Here is a 25,374-nt window from a genome sequence, read left to right as displayed (position 1 = left end):
TGGACTCTTAACACCTTTATTTACTGTAGATAGAGCCTAATCAAGAAGAAGAAAAATGAGAAGAAAAATAAGGCAACAATTGGCAACATGCACTGGAGGACTTCATGCACTGAGCAGTGCCTTATCTCTGGAAGACATTTGTGCAGGGTGGAGTAAATATAGTGCGTTGGGGCAACAGAGCTGATTAAATAAGAGGAGTTAATACAGAAACACATACAAAGAGAATAAAGAATGAAGGAAGAAAAAAAGATGTGACAGTGAGAAATAAGGGAGAGAAAGTGAGAGCGAGAGAGAGAGAGAGAGAGAGAGAGAGAGAAGAGACAGAGTAGTAATCCAACTGTAGAGACAAATGGGTAGAGTAAGTTTGGTGTGTAGGCTTTTTGTTCAGAGTGTGTCTAATAAGTTTTACCAGTAAATCCCTCGTATTGCCAGGCTCATTTAGGGAGTTGAGTGTAAGGCCTTACCTGGGAAAGGTCTGGAATGTCTCCTCGATCAATCCCCACCTGCTGTCAAATGAGAATATGTGCAAACTTATAGTGGTGCCTCTAAATAAAAAAATTAAAAAAATTCTACCACTACTTAATTTCTGCCACCATAATTTTCTCACAAAAATGTAAATATATCTGAGGATGTTCCCTTCAATTAATGTATTGAATGAATGAATAGCATCAAACTCAAAGCAGGTGAAGAAGAAATCACCTCTGCCACTTTAAGGAACTCTGAGATTCGGGTCATTCGGGTCAGGAACTTCTTGTAGATATCCAGGCCCTCTTTACACTGGGTTTTCTTCATGTCAAAGTACTTCTCTGTGGTAAAATTAAAATTAAAAAATCAACAGGCATTAACTCTGAAAGTCTGTAGACACACTAGGGATAAATTCTGTAGAGAATCTCGTCTCCATTAGTAAAATGTAGTACTGTACATATCAAAAGATCTACAGTACAAGGATCTCCAGACTAAACATTTTGAAAGGGTATTGATTAGAAACTAGTGAAGAAAATACAGTTGGAGTTGAGGTTTTACCCAGCAGGTTGATGATGCCTTCGTTATATGCAGCAAAAAGCCTAATGGAATCTTTGAAGAGGAGCATGAACCCTGCATTGATCACTCCGTTTGTGAGCTCATTGGCATTAACCTGAAGGAGACACATCATTCAGTTTCACATAAGCCATAAGTTGCCCTTTTAACACACAATAATGACTTTGGCTTCGCTGACAAACAATTAAAGAGCAGGTCAGTGTGGAGGAATGTGTCCATCTCTGGTTTCAGCACTGTTCATTCAGTAATCAGTATGCCTGACAATCTGTTAGCCCCAGGAACCTTCTCATATTACAGTACATATTACAGGACCTGAGCAGCACAGTTCTGGTGAGGTTGACCTCAGACTCACATTGAAGTCGAGGAGGGCGTCCATCTGGTTTTGTATGATAGGGATGGTCTTCAGTAGCTTCTCTGTATTCATGGTCCTCATCACCCCATCCACCCTGTTGAGATGTGTGTGTAGTGTTAGATAGGTGTTAGAAGCACAAAGGTCAGAGAGGGAGGGAATCAGTGAAATTGCCGCAGCCAGGCAATTTCTACTGCATGTTAACAAATCTTTCCCAGAGTTACAGAAATACCCCTGTGATTACTTCATGGGATATAAAAAGCATTGAACAATTTTGAAAAAAATGACATTCTGTCATTAAAACTGACAGAAATCTTGTTCTCTTCTAAACTAAATATTTGAGCTGTCATAATTATTTTTACACCTGCGGGCAACTCTGCAAGGAGAAAGTGTTTATTGTAAGAAATTATTTGAGCCTTTATAACTTCATAGACATACATTCACGTAAGGAGAGGGTCAGTCAAAAACAAACATACCACTTTCTTTTGTTGATATGTTGGGAATTTCTTACCCTCGCTTTACTTTAGTGAAGTCAAATGCAACCTGTCTGTATGACACAGCCTTCTCATTCAGATATCGACTGTACCTCCGGATAAATGTGGACATATCGTAGCCTGGGAGAGAGAGACCTGAGAAGTGATATAAATCTTACATTTGTCATGAAAACCTACATGAGAATCATGCTATAGTCGTTCATAAGTTATATTGTTTCAGCTTATAAGTATTTGTCACTAACAGTTAAGGATGAGCTTGAAAACAGCAGTTGAGAGCCAAGTACTCATACTTTACCTTGTAAACCACTTTTGTCCAAAAAATTACTGAGGTTGAATAATGTGTTCCTTGAAGCCAAGTACTGGACAAAACGCTGTATCAAAGAAAAAGAGGGGTATCAAAACGTGTTCTTAATTTCCATTGATCTACAGAAATAGAATAGGACCGGCACACCAGAGTAATTTCCAGATTTTTATAAAAAATATTGATTATGATATAAACCTAGAAATTCCATGGTTAGCAATTGATTGTCTTAATGTCTGAACTGAAAACGTAGCATTGCTATTATAGAAATAATATATATTACAGACAATAATGTAATGAGTGGTGAATGTAGCCATAGACAAGACTGTAGAGAGTGGTGATTGTAAGCTCAGCTCACCTCATTACCGTAGACCATGAGGTGGTGTGTGGCGATGAGCGACTTGAAGACCACCACCCAGCTTGTGCTGGTGGTCCTTTCAAACAGTGAGTCAGCCAGCTGGGGAATGTTTACGTTCATCTCATTGGTGCAATGGATCAGGTCTAAGGACGAGACAGACAGACAGACAGACAGACAGACAGACAGACAGACAGACAGACAGACAGACAGACAGACAGACAGACAGACAGACATGTTAGCGATTGCTCGATGTCTACGAAGACCATGGATAATTGATTGTCAGGTAGCAACAGTAGTGGCCAGTAGAGGTTAAAACAACTTTGGATACAAGGCATTTCCCCTATGGGGAGTTGAATTTGGGGTTCAAGTCAGTTAATAGTCTATGAAAGACATTGTTTTTAAATCTGTGCAAACAGACACGGGCACTTTCCCCTTAACTGCAATCTCATTCAATTAGCTTTAATTCAAGGTCTTGCTAATTGCTTAACTATACTCAAGACACTTAATTACTATGCTACGGTACTACAGGCTGCCTCTCACTTTAATTTCTTTGCCATGGCAATTCCTCAAGAGGGTCTACTGAAGTTCAATAGATGGTGACATATTCATCAGGCTTTCATCTTTAAATCGAACAATATATTTTTGGTCAAATATCTTAAGTACTAGTAGCTCCTTTCGCCACCAGTTCTCTCCACTCGTCTATAGCCTCAGTTGGCCTAAAGCTCTACTCTAATAAGCCCCATGAACCAGTTCAAGTCAGCTACTAGGCTAAGTTCCTTTTAAGCTTATTTTCTCTTCACAATATAACATTTTTTAAGAAGAAAATGGATTCTAAACCATTTGTGTAAGTTTGCTATTTGATATGTCCACTATTTGGGCACACAGACACGACAATCTTATCAGCTCTTAACCAACCATGCTATTTTTTTCATTTTTTTTTTCTCACATTGTTCGTAACTTATTTTGTACATAATGTTCCTGCTACCGTCTCTTATGACCGAAAAGAGCTTCTGGACATCAGAACTGCGATTACTTAGATTAGACAAAGTTTTTCTTCAATGAGTCGGACGGGAGAGATATACTACAGACACCCGACCAGGCCCAGATCCCTGTCACTGGCTGGATAAGGAAACTGAGATTTTGTGGAAAAAGATCAGGGTGCCTTGTGAGGATCAGGCGATGAGAGGCTAATCTGCCTTTGCCTTTCGTCCTGCCAGCTAACGTTCAATCGCTAGAAAATAAATGGGACAAACTGAAAACACGTATATCCTACCAACGGGACATTAAAAACTGTAATATCTTATGTTTCACTGAGTCGTGGCTGAACGACGACATTAAGAACATGCAGCTGGCGGGTTATACACTCCATCGGCAGGATAGAACAGCAGCCTCTGGTAAGACACGGGGCGGGGGCCTATGCATATGTGTAAACAACAGCTGGTGCACAATATCTAACGCTCAAGGTTTTGCTCGCCTGAGGTAGAGTATCTCATGATACGCTGTAGACCACACTATCTACCTCGAGTTTCCATCTGTATTTTTCGTAGCTGTCTACATACCACCACAGACCGATGCTGGCACTAAAACCGCACTCAGTGAGCTGTATACTGCTATAAGCAAACAGGAAAACGCTCATCCAGAGGCAGCGCTCCGAGTAGCCGGGGACTTTAATGCAGGGAAACTTAAATCAGTTTTACCTAATTTCTGTCAGCATGTTTGCAAACAGAGGAAAAAAATTCTAGACCACCTTTGCTCCACACACAGAGATGTGTACAAAGCTCTCCCTCGGCCTCCTTTATTTGGGGAATCTGACCATAATGCTATCCTACTGATTCCTGCTTACAAGCTAAAATTAAAGCAGGAAGGACTGTTTTGCTAGCAGACTGGAATATGTTCCGGGATTCTTCCAATGGCATTGAGGAGTACACCACATAAGACAATGGCTTTATCAATAAGTGCAGAGGACGTCGTCCCCACAGTGACTGTACGTTCATACTGGAGGTCGACCGATTAATCGAAATGGCCGAGTTTCAAGTTTTCATAACAATTGGAAATCGGTATTTTTGGACACCGATTTGGCCTATTTTTTTACACCTTTATTTATCCTTTATTTAACTAGGCAAGTTAGTTAAGAACACATTCTTATTTTTAATGACGGCCTAGGAACGGTGGGTTAACTGCCTTGTTCATGGGCAGAATGACAGATTTGTACCTTGTCAGCTCAGGGATTCAATCTTGCAACCTTACAGTTAACTAGTCCAACGCTCTAACCACCTGATTACATTGCACTCCACGAGGAGACTGCCTGTTAAGCGAATGCAGTAAGAAGCCAAGTTAAGTTGCTAGCTAGCATTAAACTTATCTTATAAAAAACAATCAATCATAATCACTAGTTAACTACACATGGTTGATGATATTACTAGCGTGTCCTGCATTGCATATAATCCATGCGGTGCGTATTCGTTTCGATTCCGTATTTCACTGAAAGAATAAACGTCTTGTTATCGAGATGATAGTTTCCGGATTCGACCATATTAATGACATAAGGCTCGTATTTCTGTGTGTTATGTTATAATTAAGTCTATGATTAGATAGAGCAGTCTGACTGAGCAATGGTAGGCACCAGCAGGCTCGTAAGCATTAATTCAAACAGCACTTTCGTGCGTTTTGTCAGCAGCTCGTCGCTGTGCTTCAAGCATTGAGCTGTTTATGACTTCAAGCCTATCAACTCCCAAGATTAGGCTGGTGTAACCGATGTGAAAAGGCTAGCTAGTTAGCGTGGTGCGCGCTAATAGCGTTTCAAACGTCACTCGCTCTGAGACTTGGAGTGGTTGTTCCCCTTGCTCTGCATGGGTAACGCTGCTTCGAGAGTAGCTGTTGTTGATGTGTTCCTGGTTCGAGCCCAGGTAGAGGCGAGGAAAGAGACAGAAGCTATACTGTTACACTGGCAATTCTAAAGTGCCTATAAGAACATCCAATAGTCAAAGGTATATGAAATACAAATCGTATAGAGAGAAATTGTCCTATAATTTCTACAACCTAAAACTTCTTACCTGGGATTATTGAAGACTCCTGGTAAAAGGAACCACCAGCTTTCATATGTTCTCATATTCTGCGCAAGGAACTTAAACGTTAGCTTTTTTACATGGCACATATTGCACTTTTACTTTCTTCTCCGACACTTTGTTTTTGCATTATTTAAACCAAATTGAACATGTTTCATTTTATTTGAGGCTAAATTGATTTTATTGATGTATTATATTAAGTTAAAATAAGTGTTAATTCAGTATTGTTGTAATTGTCATTATTACAAATACATTTTAAAAAATGAAATAAAAATCATCCGATTAATCGGTATCCGGTTTTTGGTCCTTCAATAATCGGTATCGGCGTTGAAAAATCCTACTCGGTCGACCTCTTAATATACAGTAGCCCCGCTATTGTTGGGGGGGGTTGGAGGGGTATTTTCTAAAAACTGCATTGTTGGTTAAGGGCTCGTAAGTAATCATTTCACTGTAAGGTCTACACGTGACAAATAACATAAATGATAACATAAATCTATCAACCAGCTAATTATTAGAATCAGGTGCACTAAATTAGGGTTGGAGTAAAAACCTACAGGACAGTAGTTCTCCAGGAACAGGGCTGGAGCTCTGATGTAGAGAATGGGAGATGCCAGTCAAACCTGTGCTTACCCATTCTCATTCAGAGTCAGACTGAATGATGAACAGATCGTCAGTCTAACAACCAGGCCTGGCTTTCTGGCCTATATTCTCATGTTTTCAGGAGTCTAAGTAGGACAGTATAACCTTCCAGGGCAGCAGTTAGCATGGCTAGCTGATTATTCAGTGAAGACTGGGAGGGGCAACTTTCCCTCATACTGTTAGGTCAAGACTCCTGTACCGCAGGAGAGTACTGTAGTCCTAAACTCAACTAATAGGTGTGAAACAACAGGCTGGCTGAATCAATTCACAACTTTAGCATAGATAGTCCATAGGATTAAAAAGTGATTAAAAGTGGACACTTTCAGATTAAGTGACCAGTGATCACCTTGGTTTCACAGTTTTCCAGTCGTTCCAAAGGCCAATGTCTCCCAAAATAATTTAGGAAAATAAATAAAGTATGTAGCTAGCCTACTACATGCTTCAGTAGGGGTCTGAACCAATAACCTCCACATCATTGTACCTGTGGCGTCATGCAATATGCTCCCATAATCACAATTAAAATTACATTTGTACGGTAACCTATTATGCATAACCTGCTTGCAGAACTATAACATGCTTGAAATTGAAACACATATACTGAATAAAAAAAATATACAAAACAACATGTAAAGTGTTGGTCCCATGTTTCTTAAACTGAAATAAAAAAATCAGACATTTTCCATGTGCACAAAAAGCTTGTTTCTCTCAAATGTTGTGCACAAATTTGTTTACATCCCTGTTAGTGAGCATTTATCCATTGCCAAGATAATCCATCTACCTGACAGGTGTGGCATATTAAGAAGCTGATTAAACTGCATTATCATTACACAAGTACACCTTGTGCTGGGGGCAAAAAAAGGCCACTTTAAAATGTGCAGTTCTGTTACAACACAATGCCACAGATGTCTTAAGTTGAGGAAGCATGCAAATTGGCATGCTAACTGCAGGAATGTCCAACAGAGCTGTTGCCAAATAATTTAATGTTCATTTCTCTACCGTAATCCGCCTTCAATGTCGTTTTAGAGAATTTGGCAGTATGTCCAACCGGCCTCACAACCGCAGATCACGTTTAACCACGCCAGCCCACAAACTCCACATCCAGCTTCTTCACCTGCCGGATCGTCAGAGACCAGCCACCCAGACGGCTGATGAAACTGAGGAGTATTTCTGGCTGTAATAAAGCCTTGAGAGGAAAAACTAATTCTGATTCGTTGGGCTTTGCTCCCTAATGGGTGGGCCTGGCCCCCAGGTGGGTGGGCCTATTCCCTCCCAGACCCACACATGTTTGCACCCCTGCCCAATCATGTGAAATCCATAGATAAGGGCCTAACACATTTATTTCATTTGACTGATTTCCTGAAATTAACTGTAACTCAGTAAAATCATTGAAATTGTTGCGTTCATATTTCTGTTCAGTATATAATTAAATGTATTAAAATGAGAGTGAATTAAATGGAGAGGTCCTTAGTTGCATTCACTGTTACTTTTGCATCTTTGTGACGAATAGCATTTCTAAAGATGGTCACACAGATTAAAAAGGTTTGACGCTGCCATCAAGGATCTTTTTTTTTAAAAGACAGTGCCTTCGGAAAATATTCAGACCCCATTACTTTTTCCACATTCTGTTACCTTACAGCCTTATTCTAAAATGAATTACATTGTCATTATGGGGTATTGTGTGTAGATTGAGGGGGGGGACGAAGCAAAAAAGTTATAATCTTACAAATAAAAACTGAAATATTACATTTACATAAGTATTCAGACCCTTTACTCAGTACTTTGTTGAAGGACCTTTGGCAGCAATTACAGCATCGAGTCTTCTTGGGTATGACACTACAAGCTTGGCACACCTGTATTTGGGGAGTTTCTCCCATTCTTCTCTGCATATCCTCAAGCTCTGTCAGGTTGGATGGGGAGCGTTGCTGCACAGCTATATTCAGGTCTCTCCAGAGATATTCGATCGGGTTCAAGTCCGGGCTCTGGCTGGACCACTTACGGACATTCAGAGACTTGTACCGAAGCCACTCCTGTGTTGTCCTGTTGTAAGTTGAACCTTTGCCCCGGTCAGAAGTCCTGAGCAGGTTTTCATCAAGGATCTCTCTGTACTTTGCTCCGTTCATCTTTGCCTTGATCCTGACTAGTTTCCCAGTCCCTGCCGCTGAAAAACATCCCAACAGCATGATGCTGCCACCACCATGCTTCACCGGAGGGATGGTGCCAGGTTTCCTCCAGACATGAAGCTTGGCATTCAGGCCAGAGATTTCAATCTTGGTTTCTCATGGTCTGAGAGTCTTTTCGGTGCCTTTTGGCTAACTTCAAGCGGGCTGTCATGTGCCTTTTGATGAGGCGTGGTTTCCGTCTGGCCACTCTACCATAAAGGCCTGATTGATGGAGTGCTGCAGAGAAGGTTGTCCTTCTGGAATGTTCTCCCATGTCCATAAAGGAACCTGTCAGTGACCATCGGATTCAAATAAAAAAATCAAAACAAAATCAAATTTATTTGTCACATACAGTGGGGCAAAAAAGTATTTAGTCAGCCACCAATTGTGCAAGTTCTCCCACTTAAAAAGATGAGAGGCCTGTAATTTTCATCATAGGTACACTTCAACTATGACAGACAAAATGAGGAAAAGAATCCAGAAAATCACATTGTAGGCTTTTTAAAGAAATTATTTGCAAATTATGGTAGAAAATAAGTATTTGGTCAATAACAAAAGATTCTCAACCCTTTGTTATATACCCTTTGTTGGTAATGACAGAGGTCAAATGTTTTCTGTAAGTCTCCACAAGGTTTTCACACACTGTTGCTGGTATTTTGGCCCATTCCTCCATGCAGATCTCCTCTAGAGCAGGGATGTTTTGGGGCTGTTGCTGGGCAAAACAGACTTTCAACTCCCTCCAAAGATTTTCTATGGGGTTGAGATCTGGAGACTGGCTAGGCCACTCCAGGACCTTGAAATGCTTTTTACGAAGCCACTCCTTCGTTGCCCAGGTGGTGTGTTTGGGATCATTGTCATACTGAAAGACCCAGACATGTTTCATCTGCAATGCCCTTGCTGATGGAAGGAGGTTTTCACTCAAAATCTCACGATACATGGCCCCATTCATTCTTTCCTTTACACGGATCAGTCTTCCTGGTCCCTTTGCAGAAAAACAGCCCCAAAGCATGATGTTTCCACCCCCATGCTTCACAGTAGGTATGGTGTTCTTTTGATGCAACTCAGCATTCTTTGTCCTCCAAACACGACAAGTTGAGTTTTTACCAAAAAGTTCTATTTTGGTTTCATCTGACTATATGACATTCTCCCAATCTTCTTCTGGATCATCCAAATGCTCTCTAGCAAACTTCAGACGGACCTGGACATGTACTGGCTTAAGCAGGGGGACACGTCTTGCACTGCAGGATTTGAGTCCCTGGCGGCGTAGTGTGTTACTGATGGTAGGCTTTGTTACTTTGGTCCCAGCTCTCTGCAGGTCATTCACTAGGTCCCCCCGTGTGGTTCTGAGATTTTAGCTGACCGTTCTTATGATCATTTTGACCCCACGGGGTGAGATCTTGCATGGAGCCCCAGATCGAGGGAGATTATCAGTGGTCTTGTATGTCTTCCATTTCCTAATAATTGCTCCCACAGTTGATTTCTTCAAAACCAAGCTGCTTACCTATTGCAGATTCAGTCTTCCCAGCCTGGTGCAGGTCTACAATTTTGTTTCTGGTGACCTTTGACAGCTCTTTGGTCTTGGCCATAGTGGAGTTTGGAGTGTGACTGTTTGAGGTTGTGTCTTTTATACTGATAACAAGTTCAAACAGGTGCCATTAATACAGGTAACGAGTGGAGGACAGAGGAGCCTCTTAAAGAAGAAGTTACAGGTCTGTGAGAGCCAGAAATCTTGCTTGTTTGTAGGTGACCAAATACTTATTTTCCACCATAATTTGCAAATTCATTCATTAAAAAATCCTACAATGTGATTTTCTGGATTTTTCTTCTCATTTTGTCTGTCATAGTTGAAGTGTACATATGATGACAATTACAGGCCTCTCTCATCTTTTTAAGTGGGAGAACTTGCACAATTGGTGGCTGACTAAATACTTTTTTGCCTCACTGTACATGAGCGTAGCGAGTGTAGCGAAATGCTTGTGCTTCTAGTTCCGACAATGCAGTAATAACCAACTAGTAATCTAACCTAACAATTCCAAAACTACTACCTTATACACACACAAGTGTAGAGGGATAAAGAATATTTACACAAAGATATACGAATGAGTTTCTTGGTCACCTTCCTGACCAAGGCCCTTCCAATTACTCAAGTTGGCTGGGCAGCCAACTCTAGTAAGAGTCTTGATGGTTCCAAACTTCTTCCATTTAAGAATGATGGAGGCAACTGTGTTCTTGGGGACCTTCAATGCTGCAGAAATGTTTTGGTACCCTTCTCCAGATCTGTGCCTCGACACAATCCTGTCTCGGAGCTCTACGGACAATTCCTTTGTCCTCATGGCTTGGGTTTTGCTCTGACATGCACGGTCAACTGTGGGACCATATATTGACAGGTGTGTGCCTTTGCAAATCATGTCCAATCAATTGAATGTACCACTGGCGGACTCCAATCAAGTTGTAGAAACATCAAGGATGAGCAATGGAAACAGGATGCACCTGAGCTCATAAGCAAAAGGTCTGATGAGGTATGTTTTTAATACATTTGCTAAATATGCAAAAAAAACTTTACACTTTGTCATTATGGGGTATTGTGTATAGATTGCTGAATATTTTTTATTTAATCCATTTTAGAATAAGGCTAACGTAGAGAAATGTGAAAAAGTCAAGGGGTCTGAATACTTTCCAAAGGTACTGTGTAACACACACACACACACACACACACACACACACACACACACACACACACGTATGTATTAATACACACACACACACGATATGGAATCATATTATGTTTCATAGTTTTGATGTCTTCACTATTCTACAATGTAGAACATAGTCAAAATAAAGAAACCCTTGAATGAGGAGGTGTGTCCATACTTTATGACTGGTACTAATATATATATATATAAAATCAGTCAAAAGTTTGCACACAACTACTCATTCAAGGGTTTCTTTATTTTTACTATGTGCTACATTGTAGAATAGTGAAGACATCAAAACTATGAAATAACATAAGGAATCATATACACTGCTCAACAAAAATAAAGGGAACACTAAAATAACACAGCCTAGATGGGGTGGCAGGGTAGCCTAGTGGTTAGAGCGTTGGACTAGTAACCAGAAGGTTGCAAGTTCAAACCCCTGAGCTGACAAGGAACAAATCTGTCTTTCTGCCCCTGAACAGGCAGTTAACCCACTTCCTAGGCTGTCATTGAAAATAAGAATTTGTTCTTAACTGACTTGCCTAGTTAAATATAGGTAAAAAAGACCTGAATTAAATACTTTTATTAAATACTTTTTTCTTTACATAGTTGAATGTCCTGACAACAAAATCACACAAAAATGATCAATGGAAATCAAATGTATCAACCCATGGAGGTCTGGATTTGGAGTCACACTCAAAATTAAAGTGGAAAACCACATTACAGGCTGATCCAACTTTGATGTAATGTCCTTAAAATAAGTCAAAATGAGGCTCAGTAGTGTGTGTGGCCTCCACGTGCCTGTATGACCTCCCTACAACGCCTGGCTCCTGATGAGGTGGCGGATGGTCTCCTGAGGGATCTCCTCCCAGACCTGGACTAAAGCATCCGCCAACTCCTGGACAGTCTGTGGTGCAACGTGGCGGCGTTGGTGGATAGAGCGAGACATGATGTCCCAGATGTGCTCAATTGGATTCAGGTCTGGGGAACGGACGGGCCAGTCCATAACATTGTCTTGCATTAGGAGGAACCCAGGGCCAACCGCACAAGCATATGGTCTCACAAGGGGTCTGAGGATCTCATCTATGTACCTAATGGCAGTCAGGCTACCTCTGGCGAGCACATGGAGGGCTGTGCGGCCCCCCACCTCCAAAACAGTCATGCTGAAGGATGTTGCAGGCAGCATAACATTCTCCACCGCGTCTCCATACTGTCACATGTGCTCAGTGTGAACCTGCTTTCATCTGTGAAGAGCACAGGGCACCAGTGGCGAATTTGCTAATCTTGGTGTTCTCTGGGAAATGCCAAACGTCCTGCACGGTGTTGGGCTGTAAGCACAAATCCCACCTGTGGACGTCAGGCCCTCATACCACCCTCATAGAGTCTGTTTCTGACCGTTTGAGCAGACACATGCACATTTGTGGCCTGCTGGAGGTCATTTTGCAGGGCTCTGGCAGTGCTCCTCCTTGCACAAAGGCGGAGTTAGCGGTCCTGCTGCTGGGTTGTTGCCCTCCTACGGCCTCCTCCACGTCTCCTGATGTACTGGCCTGTCTCCTGGTAGCGCCTCCATGCTCTGGACACTACGCTGACAGACACAGCAAACCTTCTTGCCACACCTCGCATTGATGTGTCATCCTGGATGAGCTGCACTACCTGAGCCACTTGTGTGGGTTGTAGACTCCGTCGCATATTAACACTAGAGTGAAAGCACCGCCAGCATTCAAAAGTGACCAAAACATCAGCCAGGAAGCATAGGAACTGAGAAGTGGTCTGTAGTCACCACCTGCAGAACCACTCATTTATTGGGGGTGTCTTGCTAATTGCCTATCATTTCCACCTGTTGTCTATTCCATTTGCACAACAGCATGTGACATTTATTGTCAATCAGTGTTGCTTCCTAAGTGGACAGTTTGATTTCACAGAAGTGTGATTGACTTGGAGTTACATTGTGTTGTTTAAGTGTTCCCTTTATTTTTTTGAGCAGTGTAGTAACCCCCCCCCCCCTCCCCACAAAAAAAGTTTAACAAATCAAAATATTTTTATATGAGATTCTTCAAAGTAGCCACCCTTTAGACACTCTTGGCATTCTCTCAACCCGCTTCAGAAGGTAGTAAGGCCTTGTAAGGCCTTGTTAAAAGTTAATTTGTGGAATTTCTTAATGTGTTTGAGCCAATCAGTTGTGTTGTGACAAGGTAAAGGTGGTATACAGAAGACAACCCTATTTGGTAAAAGACCAAGCCCATATTATGGTAGAAACAGCTTGAATAAGCAAAGAAAAATTACAGTCCATCATTACTTTAAGACATGAAGGTCAGTCAATCCAGGAAATGTTCTCTGCTGCAGAAGATACGTTTATTAGAGTTACCTGCATCTCCTATTACAGGCCAAATAAATGCTTCAGAGTTCAAGTAACAGACACATCTCAACATCAACTGTTGATATGAGACTGCATGAATCAGGCATTCATGGTTGAATAGCTGCAAAGAAACCACTACTAAAGGACACCAATAAGAAGAGACTTGCTTGGGCCAAGAAACACAAGCAATGGACATGAGACCGGTGGAAATCTGTCGTTTGGTCTGATTTGGTCTGGTCTGATGAGATTTTTGGTTCCAACCGCCGTGTCTTTGTGAGACGCAGAGTAGGTGAACGGATAATCTCAGCATGTATGGTTCCCACCATGAAGCATGGAGGAGGAGGTGTGATGGTGCTTTGCAGGTGACACTGTCTGATTTTTTTTCCTATTCTGGTTAGAGTCCGTTTGCGCTGTTCTGTGAAGGGAGTAATACACAGTGTTGTATGAGATCTTCAGTTTGTCATTTTCTCACATGGAATAGTCTTCATTTCTCAGAACAAGAACAGACTGACGAGTTTCAGAAGGAAGTTATTTGTTTTTGGCCATTTGGAGCCTAAATCGAACCCACAAATGCTGATGCTCTAGATACTTAAGGAGTCTAAAGAAGGCCTGTTATTGTTTCTTTAAATCAGCACAACAGTTTTCAGATGTGCTAACATAATTGCAAAAGGGTTTTCTAATAGTAGTTAGTAGATAGTTGCTGATAATGGGCCTCTATACACCTATGTAGATATATATTTTTAAATCTGCCGTTTTCAGCTACAATAGTCATTTACAACCTTAACACAAATATATATATAGCTCGTCTGATTAAGCAGGCTGTAATTTACAATTAATTGGTATATACAGCCTGAAACTAATGCCTGTGAAAATGTTCCTTACAAGCCAGAATGTTGAATACAATTACACTCACCAGTTGTCTGTGTGGTTTGTGCTTCAGCTGCTCAAAATTTGAGAAAGTATATACCATTTAATTGTGTATTACAATCTGATTAAATTCGACTACTGGAGTCCAGAGGAAAATCCTTGTGCCTGGCCCCGACTGCCATAAAGAGCTCTCTGTACCAAATAACTATTACTCCACTGGCAAGTAACCAGGCAGCTCTGCTACACAGACAGCCAAACCATTCAGACCTCAAGTGCAAGCACAGCTTTGGCTAGGACTACAGTTGGCTTCTTGACTTCTGATTTTCTGATTGAGCAAATATTGCAAAGGGATAGGCCTACCAACCAATATTGAGAAAACAATTTTAAAACTATGAGTGTACAACACACACTCAACGGAACGACTTGATTAGTGTAGTGTCAACAACGCAGCCACTGCCAGCTAGCCTACAAAGTCAACAACGCAGCCACTGCCAGCTAGCCTACTTCAGCAGTACTGTATCATTTTAATCATTTTAGTCAATAAGATTCTTGCTACGTAAGCTTAACTTTCTGAACATTTGAGACGTGTAGTCCACTTGTCATTCCAATCTCCTTGCATTAGCGTAGCCTCTTCTGTAGCCTGTCAACTATGTGTCTGTCTATCCCTGTTCTCTCCTCTCTGCACAGACCATACAAACGCTCCACACCGTGTGGCCGCGGCCACCCTAATCTGGTGGTCCCAGCGCGCACGACCCACGTGGAGTTCCAGGTCTCCGGTAGCCTCTGGAACTGCCGATCTGCGGCCAACAAGGCAGAGTTCATCTCAGCCTATGCCTCCCTCCAGTCCCTCGACTTCTTGGCACTGACGGAAACATGGATCACCACAGATAACACTGCTACTCCTACTGCTCTCTCTTCGTGTTCTCGCACACCCCGAGAGCTTCTGGTCAGCGGGGTGGTGGCACCGGGATCCTCATCTCTCCCAAGTGGTCATTCTCTCTTTCTCCCCTTACCCATCTGTCTATCGCCTCCTTTGAATTCCATGCTGTCACAGTTATCAGCCCTTTCAAGCTTAACATCCTTATCATTTATCGCCCTCCAGGTCCCCTCGGAGAGTTCATCAATGAGCTTGATGCCTTGATAAGCTCCTTTCCTGAGGACGGCTCACCTCTCACAGTTCTGGGCGACTTTAACCTCCCCACGTCTACCTTTGACTCATTCCTCTCTGCCTCCTTCTTTCCACTCCTCTCCTCTTTGACCTCACCCTCTCACCTTCCCCCCTACTCACAAGGCAGGCAATACGCTCAACCTCATCTTTACTAGATGCTGTTCTTCCACTAACCTCATTGCAACTCCCCTCCAAGTCTCCGACCACTACCTTGTATCCTTTTCCCTCTCGCTCTCATCCAACACTTCCCACACTGCCCCTACACGGATGGTATCGCGCCGTCCCAACCTTCGCTCTCTCTCTCCCGCTACTCTCTCCTCTTCCATCCTATCATCTCTTCCCTCTGCTCAAACCTTCTCCAACCTATCTCCTGATTCTGCCTCCTCAACCCTCCTCTCCTCCCTTTCTGCATCCTTTGACTCTCTATGTCCCCTATCCTCCAGGCCGGCTCGGTCCTCCCCTCCCGCTCCGTGGCTCGACGACTCATTGCGAGCTCACAGAACAGGGCTCCGGGCAGCCGAGCGGAAATGGAGGAAAACTCGCCTCCCTGCGGACCTGGCATCCTTTCACTCCCTCCTCTCTACATTTTCCTCCTCTGTCTCTGCTGCTAAAGCCACTTTCTACCACTCTAAATTCCAAGCATCTGCCTCTAACCCTAGGAAGCTCTTTGCCACCTTCTCCTCCCTCCTAAATCCTCCCCCCCCTCCTCCCTCTCTGCAGATGACTTCGTCAACCATTTTGAAAAGAAGGTCGACGACATCCGATCCTTGTTTGCTAAGTCAAACGACACCGCTGGTTCTGCTCACACTGCCCTACCCTGTGCTCTGACCTCTTTCTCCCCTCTCTCTCCAGATGAAATCTTGCGTCTTGTGACGCCCGGCCGCCCAACAACCTGCCCGCTTGACCCTATCCCCTCCCCTCTTCTCCAGACCATTTCCGGAGACCTTCCCTTACCTCACCTCGCTCATCAACTCATCCCTGACCGCTGGCTACGTCCCTTCCATCTTCAAGAGAGCGAGAGTTGCACCCCTTCTGAAAAAACCTACACTCGATCCCTCCGATGTCAACAACTACAGACCAGTATCCCTTCTTTCTTTTCTCTCCAAAACTCTTGAACGTGCCGTCCTTGGCCAGCTCTCCCGCTATCTCTCTCAGAATGACCTTCTTGATCCAAATCAGTCAGGTTTCAAGACTAGTCATTCAACTGAGACTGCTCTTCTCTGTATCACGGAGGCGCTCCGCACTGCTAAAGCTAACTCTCTCTCCTCTGCTCTCATCCTTCTAGACCTATCGGCTGCCTTCGATACTGTGAACCATCAGATCCTCCTCTCCACCCTCTCCGAGTTGGGCATCTCCGGCGCGGCCCACGCTTGGATTGCGTCCTACCTGACAGGTCGCTCCTACCAGGTGGCGTGGCGAGAATCTGTCTCCTCACCACGCGCTCTCACCACTGGTGTCCCCCAGGGCTCTGTTCTAGGCCCTCTCCTATTCTCGCTATACACCAAGTCACTTGGCTCTGTCATAACCTCACATGGTCTCTCCTATCATTGCTATGCAGACGACACACAATTAATCTTCTCCTTTCCCCCTTCTGATGACCAGGTGGCGAATCGCATCTCTGCATGTCTGGCAGACATATCAGTGTGGATGACGGATCACCACCTCAAGCTGAACCTCGGCAAGACGGAGCTGCTCTTCCTCCCGGGGAAGGACTGCCCGTTCCATGATCTCGCCATCACGGTTGACAACTCCATTGTGTCCTCCTCCCAGAGCGCTAAGAACCTTGGCGTGATCCTGGACAACACCCTGTCGTTCTCAACTAACATCAAGGCGGTGGCCCGTTCCTGTAGGTTCATGCTCTACAACATCCGCAGAGTACGACCCTGCCTCACACAGGAAGCGGCGCAGGTCCTAATCCAGGCACTTGTCATCTCCCGTCTGGATTACTGCAACTCGCTGTTGGCTGGGCTCCCTGCTTGTGCCATTAAACCCCTACAACTCATCCAGAACGCCGCAGCCCGTCTGGTGTTCAACCTTCCCAAGTTCTCTCACGTCACCCCGCTCCTCCGCTCTCTCCACTGGCTTCCAGTTGAAGCTCGCATCCGCTACAAGACCATGGTGCTTGCCTACGGAGCTGTGAGGGGAACGGCACCTCAGTACCTCCAGGCTCTGATCAGGCCCTACACCCAAACAAGGGCACTGTGTTCATCCACCTCTGGCCTGCTCGCCTCCCTACCACTGAGGAAGTACAGTTCCCGCTCAGCCCAGTCAAAACTGTTCGCTGCTCTGGCCCCCCAATGGTGGAACAAACTCCCTCACGACGCCAGGACAGCGGAGTCAATCACCACCTTCCGGAGACACCTGAAACCCCACCTCTTTAAGGAATACCTAGGATAGGATAAAGTAATCCTTCTCACCCCCCCCCCCTTAAAAGATTTAGATGCACTATTGTAAAGTGGCTGTTCCACTGGATGTCATAAGGTGAATGCACCAATTTGTAAGTCGCTCTGGATAAGAGCGTCTGCTAAATGACTTAAATGTAAAATGTAAATGTTATAAAAAATAAATATATATTTTTTAAACACCCACAATCATGAATTGATTATTGATCAAACTATACCAGTCCATTTAAATTTCAATTATGCATAACACCCCATTGAAATGAAAGGGCATCCTGACACATTCTATTTCCCTTTCCTGTGAGCAATTGCTACACTTTTGTAACTAGAGACCAGGTGAGTGAGACAGACCATACAATAGTTCGAAGTGACATACACCCCTTGACTTTTCCTACATTGTTGTGTTAAATGGATTTAAAATTTATTAAATGTTTTGTGTCACTGGCCTACACACAATATCCCATAATGTAATTATGTTCTTAGAAATGTTTACAAATTAATAAAAAATGAAAAGGTGAAATGTCTTGAGTCAATAAGTATTCAGCCCCTTTATGGCAAGCCTAAAGTTCAAGAGTAAAAAAAAGGTCACATAATAAGTTGCATGGACTCTGTGTGCAATAAGTGTTTAACATGATTTTTGCATGACTACCTCCTCTCTGTACCCAACATATACAGATAATTAAGGTCCCTCAGTCGATTCATCCACAAAGACCAGTGAGGTTTTCCAATGCCTCGCAAAGGGCACCTATTGGTAGATGGGTAATAAAAAAATACATTGAATATCCAATTGAACATGAAGTTATTAAATGACACTTTGCGTGGTGTATCAATACACCCAGTCACTACAAAAATACTGGCGTCCTTCCTAACTCAGTTGCCGGAGTGTAAGGAAACCACCATGAGGCCAATTGTGATTTTAAAATAGTTAGAGTTTAATGCACGGCTTCCTCTAACTTTAACTTGATTGATGAATTATAGTCACTGATTAGTAAGGAACTCCCCTCACCTGGTTGTCTGTTGTAATTTAAAGGAAAAAACAAAAACCAGCATACACTTGGCCCTCCATGGAATGAGTGACACCCCTGTGCTAAAGTAAAACTACCAAACAATGTGGCAAAGAAATTTACTTTACAAGCATTTCGCTACACCCCCAATAAAATCTGCTAAACACACGTATGTGATAAATAAGATGTTATTTGATATGTCCTGAATACAAAGGTTATGTTTGGGGCAAATCCAACAACATCAGAGTACAAATTTATATATTCAAGTATGGCTGCACAATGTTATGGGTATGCTATTCATTGACAAGGACTGGGGAGTTTATTTAAAGCACAGGCAAAATCCTATAGGAAAACCTGGTTCAGTCTGGTTTCCAACAGACACGAAGGGTGAAACAACCTTTCAGCAGGAAAATATCCTAAAACACAAGGCCAAATATACACTGGTGTTGCTTACCAAGATGACATTGAATGTTCCTGATTGGCCTAGTTACAGTTTTGACTTACATCTGCTTGAAAATCTACAGCAAGAAATTAAAATGTCTGTCTAGCAATGATGAACAACCAACTTGAGAGCTTTATTTTATTTTATTGTAAATAATGTACAATCTAGGTGTGCAAAGCTCTTAGAGACTTACCCAGAAAGACTCACAGCTGTAATCGCAGCCAAAGGTGATTCTAACATGTATTGACTCAGGTGTGTGAATACTTAAGTAAATGAGATATCTGTATATATTCAATTAATTCGATTTTTAAAAAATCATTATTGGGTATTATGTGTAGATGGGAGAGAAAAATATATATTTCATCCAGTTTGAATTCAGGCTGTCACACAACAAAATGTGGAATAAATCAAGAAGTGTCAATACTTTCAAAAATGCACTGTACATGTGCGGTCCCCAGCAGTGAGACACACCTAGTAGTGATGATAATGTAGGCTACACCTTACATATGAGACAAAGTATTCTACTCTGACAAATGAACAAGGTAGTTTCCACAGCGGAGCTGTTCAAATGTGGTTGCTAAACCCTCTTCTTATGGTAAATAGATAAAATAGGTCTACTGAATTTACTCCCTGGAACATATATTTTGGGGGTCATTTTAGTATAGCCAAAACGTTAAATGTACTGTATCATGGAGAACTTGTCAATAAATTGTAAGATAAGATACACTATGACTGATAAATACATGATAACTGTTTAGGTCAGGGAGGGCAGCCTAAAGCTATGCAGAATGAATGAAACCACTTAACAGGCGGCTAGAAAGCTAGCTAATGTGACAGTGATGATGAGTAGGCCTACACCGAAATTATCAAAAATTCTGATATTACTGTTAACGTCCAGTTAAATGTTACGAACGGTCTCATTGTATGCTCTCGTTTTGCTAAAATGTATACTTGTTACATTTTGACAGGAGTTAACATAGCAATAACATTAGCCTATCCACTCAGGCTTCAGGCCTTATCAGCATCGCCATAACTCACGAGATGCAGACCTCCGACTGGTTTTAATGAATGACACATCAGAAACTCTCGATAATTTCGATACTTACAATCCAAATGTTTCTTTTTCGGACCCATTATTTCATGTGTGGTGGCCTTGCATACGGTTTTCGACACAGCAGATCCAGTTACACTGTGCTGGGCTGCAGTTATCCTGTCAGTAATGCTCTGCCCCGACATCTTCGTTTATTGATGCAACAAAGATTTGAAAAATCACAATGTCTATAAAGTTCCAAATTAATTGAATTATAAAATCTCCACGGCCGACACCTCCAGTCCACCACCTATTTATAAATAAAGAAAAGGGAAAAACTTAAAGAAAAAGACAGGGCGACGAGGCAGAAGAAAAATTATACTACAAAATTCTAAAGTATCCAAAACTTGATTATTTCAATCGAGTGTTGATCCGAAAAACGCCTTTGATCAAATGTATTTCATAAATAAAGATGCGGTTGTACATTTGGTAGGCTGACTCATTCTCTGCCTATTTCTCATCCCGATCTCTCGCTCACTGGATCTCTGTGTGTCTTCCTATCGCCACTCCTACTGGGTTTAAAGGACTAGACGCATTCAGGGAAATGGCGGGCCTGCTCTGTTCTCAGAAATGTTAGAATGTATGACGTTTACACGGAGCATGCCGACCTGGAATCAGATTTTTACATCATAATCCATCAAATGCTATTCTGTGCAGGTGTCCACAACTGATTGTGGTTTTAGTGGGAATGTAATATGCCAGACCAAAGCAGTTAGACCTTAATCAATTTTCAGTAATAATATAATAATATTTTCCAAATCAAGGTAAACTGCTAAACAGGCATATGCCCACGGTTACTTCTTTTTTTGCAAAACATTTGTCCAAGTCCTACTCCCTGCAAGCTGCTATTGACTCGTTTGTGTTGATTAGGCCTAGGCTACACAGGCTCTGTAAGTGCATTCACACAAGCAGCCAAGATTCTGATCTTTTTCCACTAATTGGTCTTTTGACCAATCACATCAGATCTTTATCAGAGCTGATATGATTGGTCAAAAGACCAATTAGTGAAAAAAGATCAGAATTGAGCTGTCTGTGTGAACGCAGCCGATGGAATCATCATGGCCGTTATTAATTAAACTGTGGTTCAATTCAGTGCTATCACTTCCAAATACCACCAGGGGAAGTATAGTGCCACAAAACTCTCAACTAACATGATCACATCCTTCATCCCCATCCCACCCTGAACAATGAACATCCATTCATCTGTTCATCATAGGCTGTAAAGAAAAAGGTTTGTACAGTTACTGTGAAAAATCAGAATCACTCTAGGTATTAAGTTTACGTCTATAGAAATAGTTTAGAGCCCCTTCGATAACTAAATGACTGCTAAAGTTGTTGGATAACCTCAAGTTAGATTCATTTGAACTGTTTGTAATAATTTTTCAATTACAAAGTAGCCCCAGAGCCATATATTTTATTCTAATATGGCTCTGGCTCTAAGTAGGCCTATACATCACAACATTGTAAGGAAAAAGTTCAATTGTGTGTCAAGTGCCTTGACCCATGAGGCAGGCTGTATCACAACTGGCCATGATTGGGAGTCCCATAGGGCGGTGCACAATTGGCCCAGCATCATCCGGGTTTAGCCGGTGTAGACCGTCATCGTAAATAAGAATTTGTTCTTAACTGACTTGCCTAGTTAAATAAAGGTTAAAACATGTTTTCTATAAAAATGGGACATAGGCTGTAATGTACAGAACCTTAAAAGGAAAGGAAAGGGCTAGTGTTGAACAACAAATGTTTTATTTTTTAATTTTGTCTTGACAGTCCAATAGCCTATGTAAATTCTTCATTTATTATAATTCCATCAGATTATTGCAGGTGCATCCATCATGACTTCACTATCTCCTCTATTCTCATTGCGCTGGATATAAAGCCCATTATTCATTTCCCTTATCCTGCTTGCCTTTCTTTTCTATTTTCAATGAAGATGGATGACTGATATTTGACTACTTATAGTATTTATGACTATTTGAGTATTTATGACACTCTCGTTATTCTCTATGTAAAGGGTTGCGTTACATACATAAACAATACAGTTGAAGCCGAAAGTTTACATACACTTAGGTTGGAGTCATTAAAACTAATTTTTCAACCACTCCACAAATTTATTGCTAACAAACTATAGTTTTGGCAAGTCGGGTAGGACAGCTACTTTGTGCATGACAAAGTCATTTTTCCAACAATTGTTTACAGACATATTATTTCACTTATAACTCACTGTATCACAATTCCAGTGGGTCAGAAGTTTACATACACTAAGTTGACTGTGCCTTTAAACAGCTTGGAAAATTCCAGAAAATTATGTCATGGCTTTCTGATAGGCTAATTTACATAATTTGAGTCAATTCGAGGTGTACCTGTGGATGTATTTCAAGCCCTACTTTCAAACTCAGTGCCTCTTTGCTTGACATCATGAGAAAATCAAAAGAAATCAGCCAAGATCTCATACAAAAATTGTAGACCTCCACAAGTCTGGTTCATCCTTGAGAGAAATTTCCAAACGCCTGAAGGTACCTCTTTCATATGTACAAACAATAGTACGCAAGTATAAACACCATTGGACCACGCAGCCATCATACCGCTCAGGAAGGAGATGCGTTCTGTCTCCTAGAGATGAACGTACTTTGGTGCGAAAAGTGCAAATCAATCCCAGAACAACAGCAAAGGAGATGCTGCAGGAAACAGGTACAAAAGTATCTATATCCACAGTAAAACGAGTCCTATATTGACATAACCTGAAAGGCTGCTCAGCAAGGAAGAAGCCACTGCTCCAAAACCGCCATAAAAAAAAGTCAGACTACGGTTTGCAACTGCACATGGGGACAAAGATCGTACTTTTGGCAAAATGTTCTTTGGTCTGATGAAACCAAAATGGAACTGTTTGGCTATAATGACCATCGTTATGTTTGGAGGAAAAAGGGGGAGGATTGAAAGCTGAAGAACACCATCCCAACCGTGAAGCACGTGGGTGGCAGCATCATGTTGTGGGGGTGCTTTACTGCAGGAGTGGCTGGTGCACTTCCCAAAATAGATGGCTTCATGAGGTAGGAAAATTCTGTGGATATATTGAAGCAACATCTCAAGACATCAGTCAGGAAGTTAAAGCTTGGTCGCAAATGGTTCTTCTAATGGACCATGACCCCAGGCATACTTCCAAAGTTGTGGCAAAATGGCTTAAGGGCAACAAAGTCACGGTATTGGAGTGGCCATCATAAAGCCCTCACCCTATAGAAAATGTGTGGGCAGAGCTGAAAAAGCGTGTGTGAGAAAGGAGGCCTACAAACCTGACTCAGTTATACCGGCTCTGTCAGGAGGAATGGGCCAAAATTCATCCAACTTATTGTGGGAAGCTTGTGGAAGGCTACCCAAAACGTTTCACTCAAGTTAAACAATTTAAAGGCAATGCTACCAAATACTAATTGAGTGTATGTAAACTTATGACCCACTGGGAATGTGATGAAAGAAATAAAAGCTTAAATAAATCATTCTCTCACCTATTATTCTGACATTTCACATTCCTACAATAAAGTGGTGATCCTAACTGACCTAAAACAGGCCATTTTTACTAGGATTAAATGGCAGGAATTGTGATAAACTGAGTTTAAATGTATTTGGCTAAAGTGTATGTAAACTTCTGACTTCAACTGTATGTCATCCTGTGGTTTTCCTCTCCCACATGGGAATATTAGCAGCATGGTTCTCGCCCAACATAAGACCCTTGCACATTTCTATTCATGGTCAAAGTTCAAGAGTGACCCAAAGCTCTGCCCACATTACCATAACATATTGCACTCATGTAAGCATACACTACATAAGGCTTTTATCCTAGTAGTTTAGTGTAATTTATATCCTAAAACTCAAGACCCAGCGGAATTTGGTCCCCCCCTGAGTGTTTTCTTTAGTATTTTTTATCAATGAGCAACTCTTGCTGTGTCTACTACATAAGTAAGTAAGCATTTCACGATAAGGTCTACACTTGTGTATATTGAATAAGAGAAGCTCATGGGACAGGCTCATATAAAGGGGTTTTAAATCCAATTTAAACCCAGTCCCATGGTAGGAGAATGTTATGGCTTTTTAGAAACATTGCTCACTGAAGATCAAATGGCAGAACAGTTTTGGATGAGGACTAGGTTTCCATGTCCATGTTAAAGCTGGAGAGTCAAATTACACTGAAACTCACCAGTTTTGCGATTAACTCAGATTGTAGGATTTGCGTGTTTGTTTGGCCAGGCTGTTTTTAGAAGGTGATCTGATAGAGACTGTAATATCTGGCAGAACTCACAACTCACCTAAGTGACCTTGGAGATTTCAGAACACTATAGAGGATGAACCTCAGGGACATAGGGTAGACTATGGTACAGTGTAAAAGCATGTCAGAATCTCACTAGGCAAACGTTTCATTCCAGCATACAAATAAATTATGATACTTGTATTATGGAATGTACAGTATAAGCTGTAATAACCATAACATTGAAAATAAGATTTCTAAATAACGAAGAACCTCTCACCCACACACACACCTTAAAAGGTGGTCTTAACAATATATGGTTCTTATTAAAAGTAATGACTTAAGTTGAACACATGGCCAAGTAGGGCATGTGTTAGATGGTAATGGTTTCACTATGTGTATAGATGTAGGATCTTAATACACTACAAGTTTCATTTCCTGAAGAATTCTCAGCAACAAAAGTGATCAAATTCTACATCTGTATACATATATAGGAGCTTAATTTGATCTGTATATAGATGTAGGAACTTATTATGATCACTCTTTTGTTGCCAAGAATGTTCCTGCACGGCAGGAAATGAACAATTCTAGTGTATTAAAGGTTTAGAAATGCTTCTAAAGTTTGATATTTCCACTTTAAAATTTCAGACTTGATTTGCCCTAAAGGAAAATGTATCAGCCCCTACAAACAATGCCCATCATTTTTAATACACAT

The 25,374-nt window shown here is 41.9% G+C and overlaps 1 protein-coding gene across 10 annotated transcripts in view; it reads right to left on the bottom strand.

Annotated features, from left to right (window-relative positions):
- The window catches only part of LOC118358938 (phosphatidylinositol-binding clathrin assembly protein-like), a 32,369-nt gene extending 11,145 nt beyond the window's left edge, over positions 1 to 21,224 (bottom strand). The window contains exons 1-9 of one of the 10 annotated variants that reach the window (XM_052519806.1): positions 20,850 to 21,224; positions 20,442 to 20,675; positions 2,541 to 2,683; positions 2,177 to 2,252; positions 1,899 to 2,016; positions 1,391 to 1,484; positions 1,024 to 1,135; positions 700 to 806; positions 465 to 506 (exon numbers count right to left, since the gene is read on the bottom strand). In XM_052519806.1, coding sequence (XP_052375766.1) covers positions 465 to 506; positions 700 to 806; positions 1,024 to 1,135; positions 1,391 to 1,484; positions 1,899 to 2,016; positions 2,177 to 2,252; positions 2,541 to 2,683; positions 20,442 to 20,571 — 822 coding nt within the window. In that variant the 5' untranslated portion in view covers positions 20,572 to 20,675; positions 20,850 to 21,224. Of the gene's footprint in view, positions 1 to 464; positions 507 to 699; positions 807 to 1,023; positions 1,136 to 1,390; positions 1,485 to 1,898; positions 2,017 to 2,176; positions 2,253 to 2,540; positions 2,684 to 20,441 lie in introns of all 10 variants that reach the window. The other 9 variants (XM_035737273.2, XM_035737440.2, XM_052519811.1 and 6 more) reach the window with 9 other exon arrangements.
- Positions 21,225 to 25,374: the final 4,150 nt, after the last annotated feature.

This window comes from Oncorhynchus keta, chromosome 1 (assembly GCF_023373465.1).
Source record: "Oncorhynchus keta strain PuntledgeMale-10-30-2019 chromosome 1, Oket_V2, whole genome shotgun sequence".
Lineage (NCBI taxonomy): Eukaryota > Metazoa > Chordata > Actinopteri > Salmoniformes > Salmonidae > Oncorhynchus > Oncorhynchus keta.
This window is presented reverse-complemented; position numbering and strand designations above follow the sequence as displayed.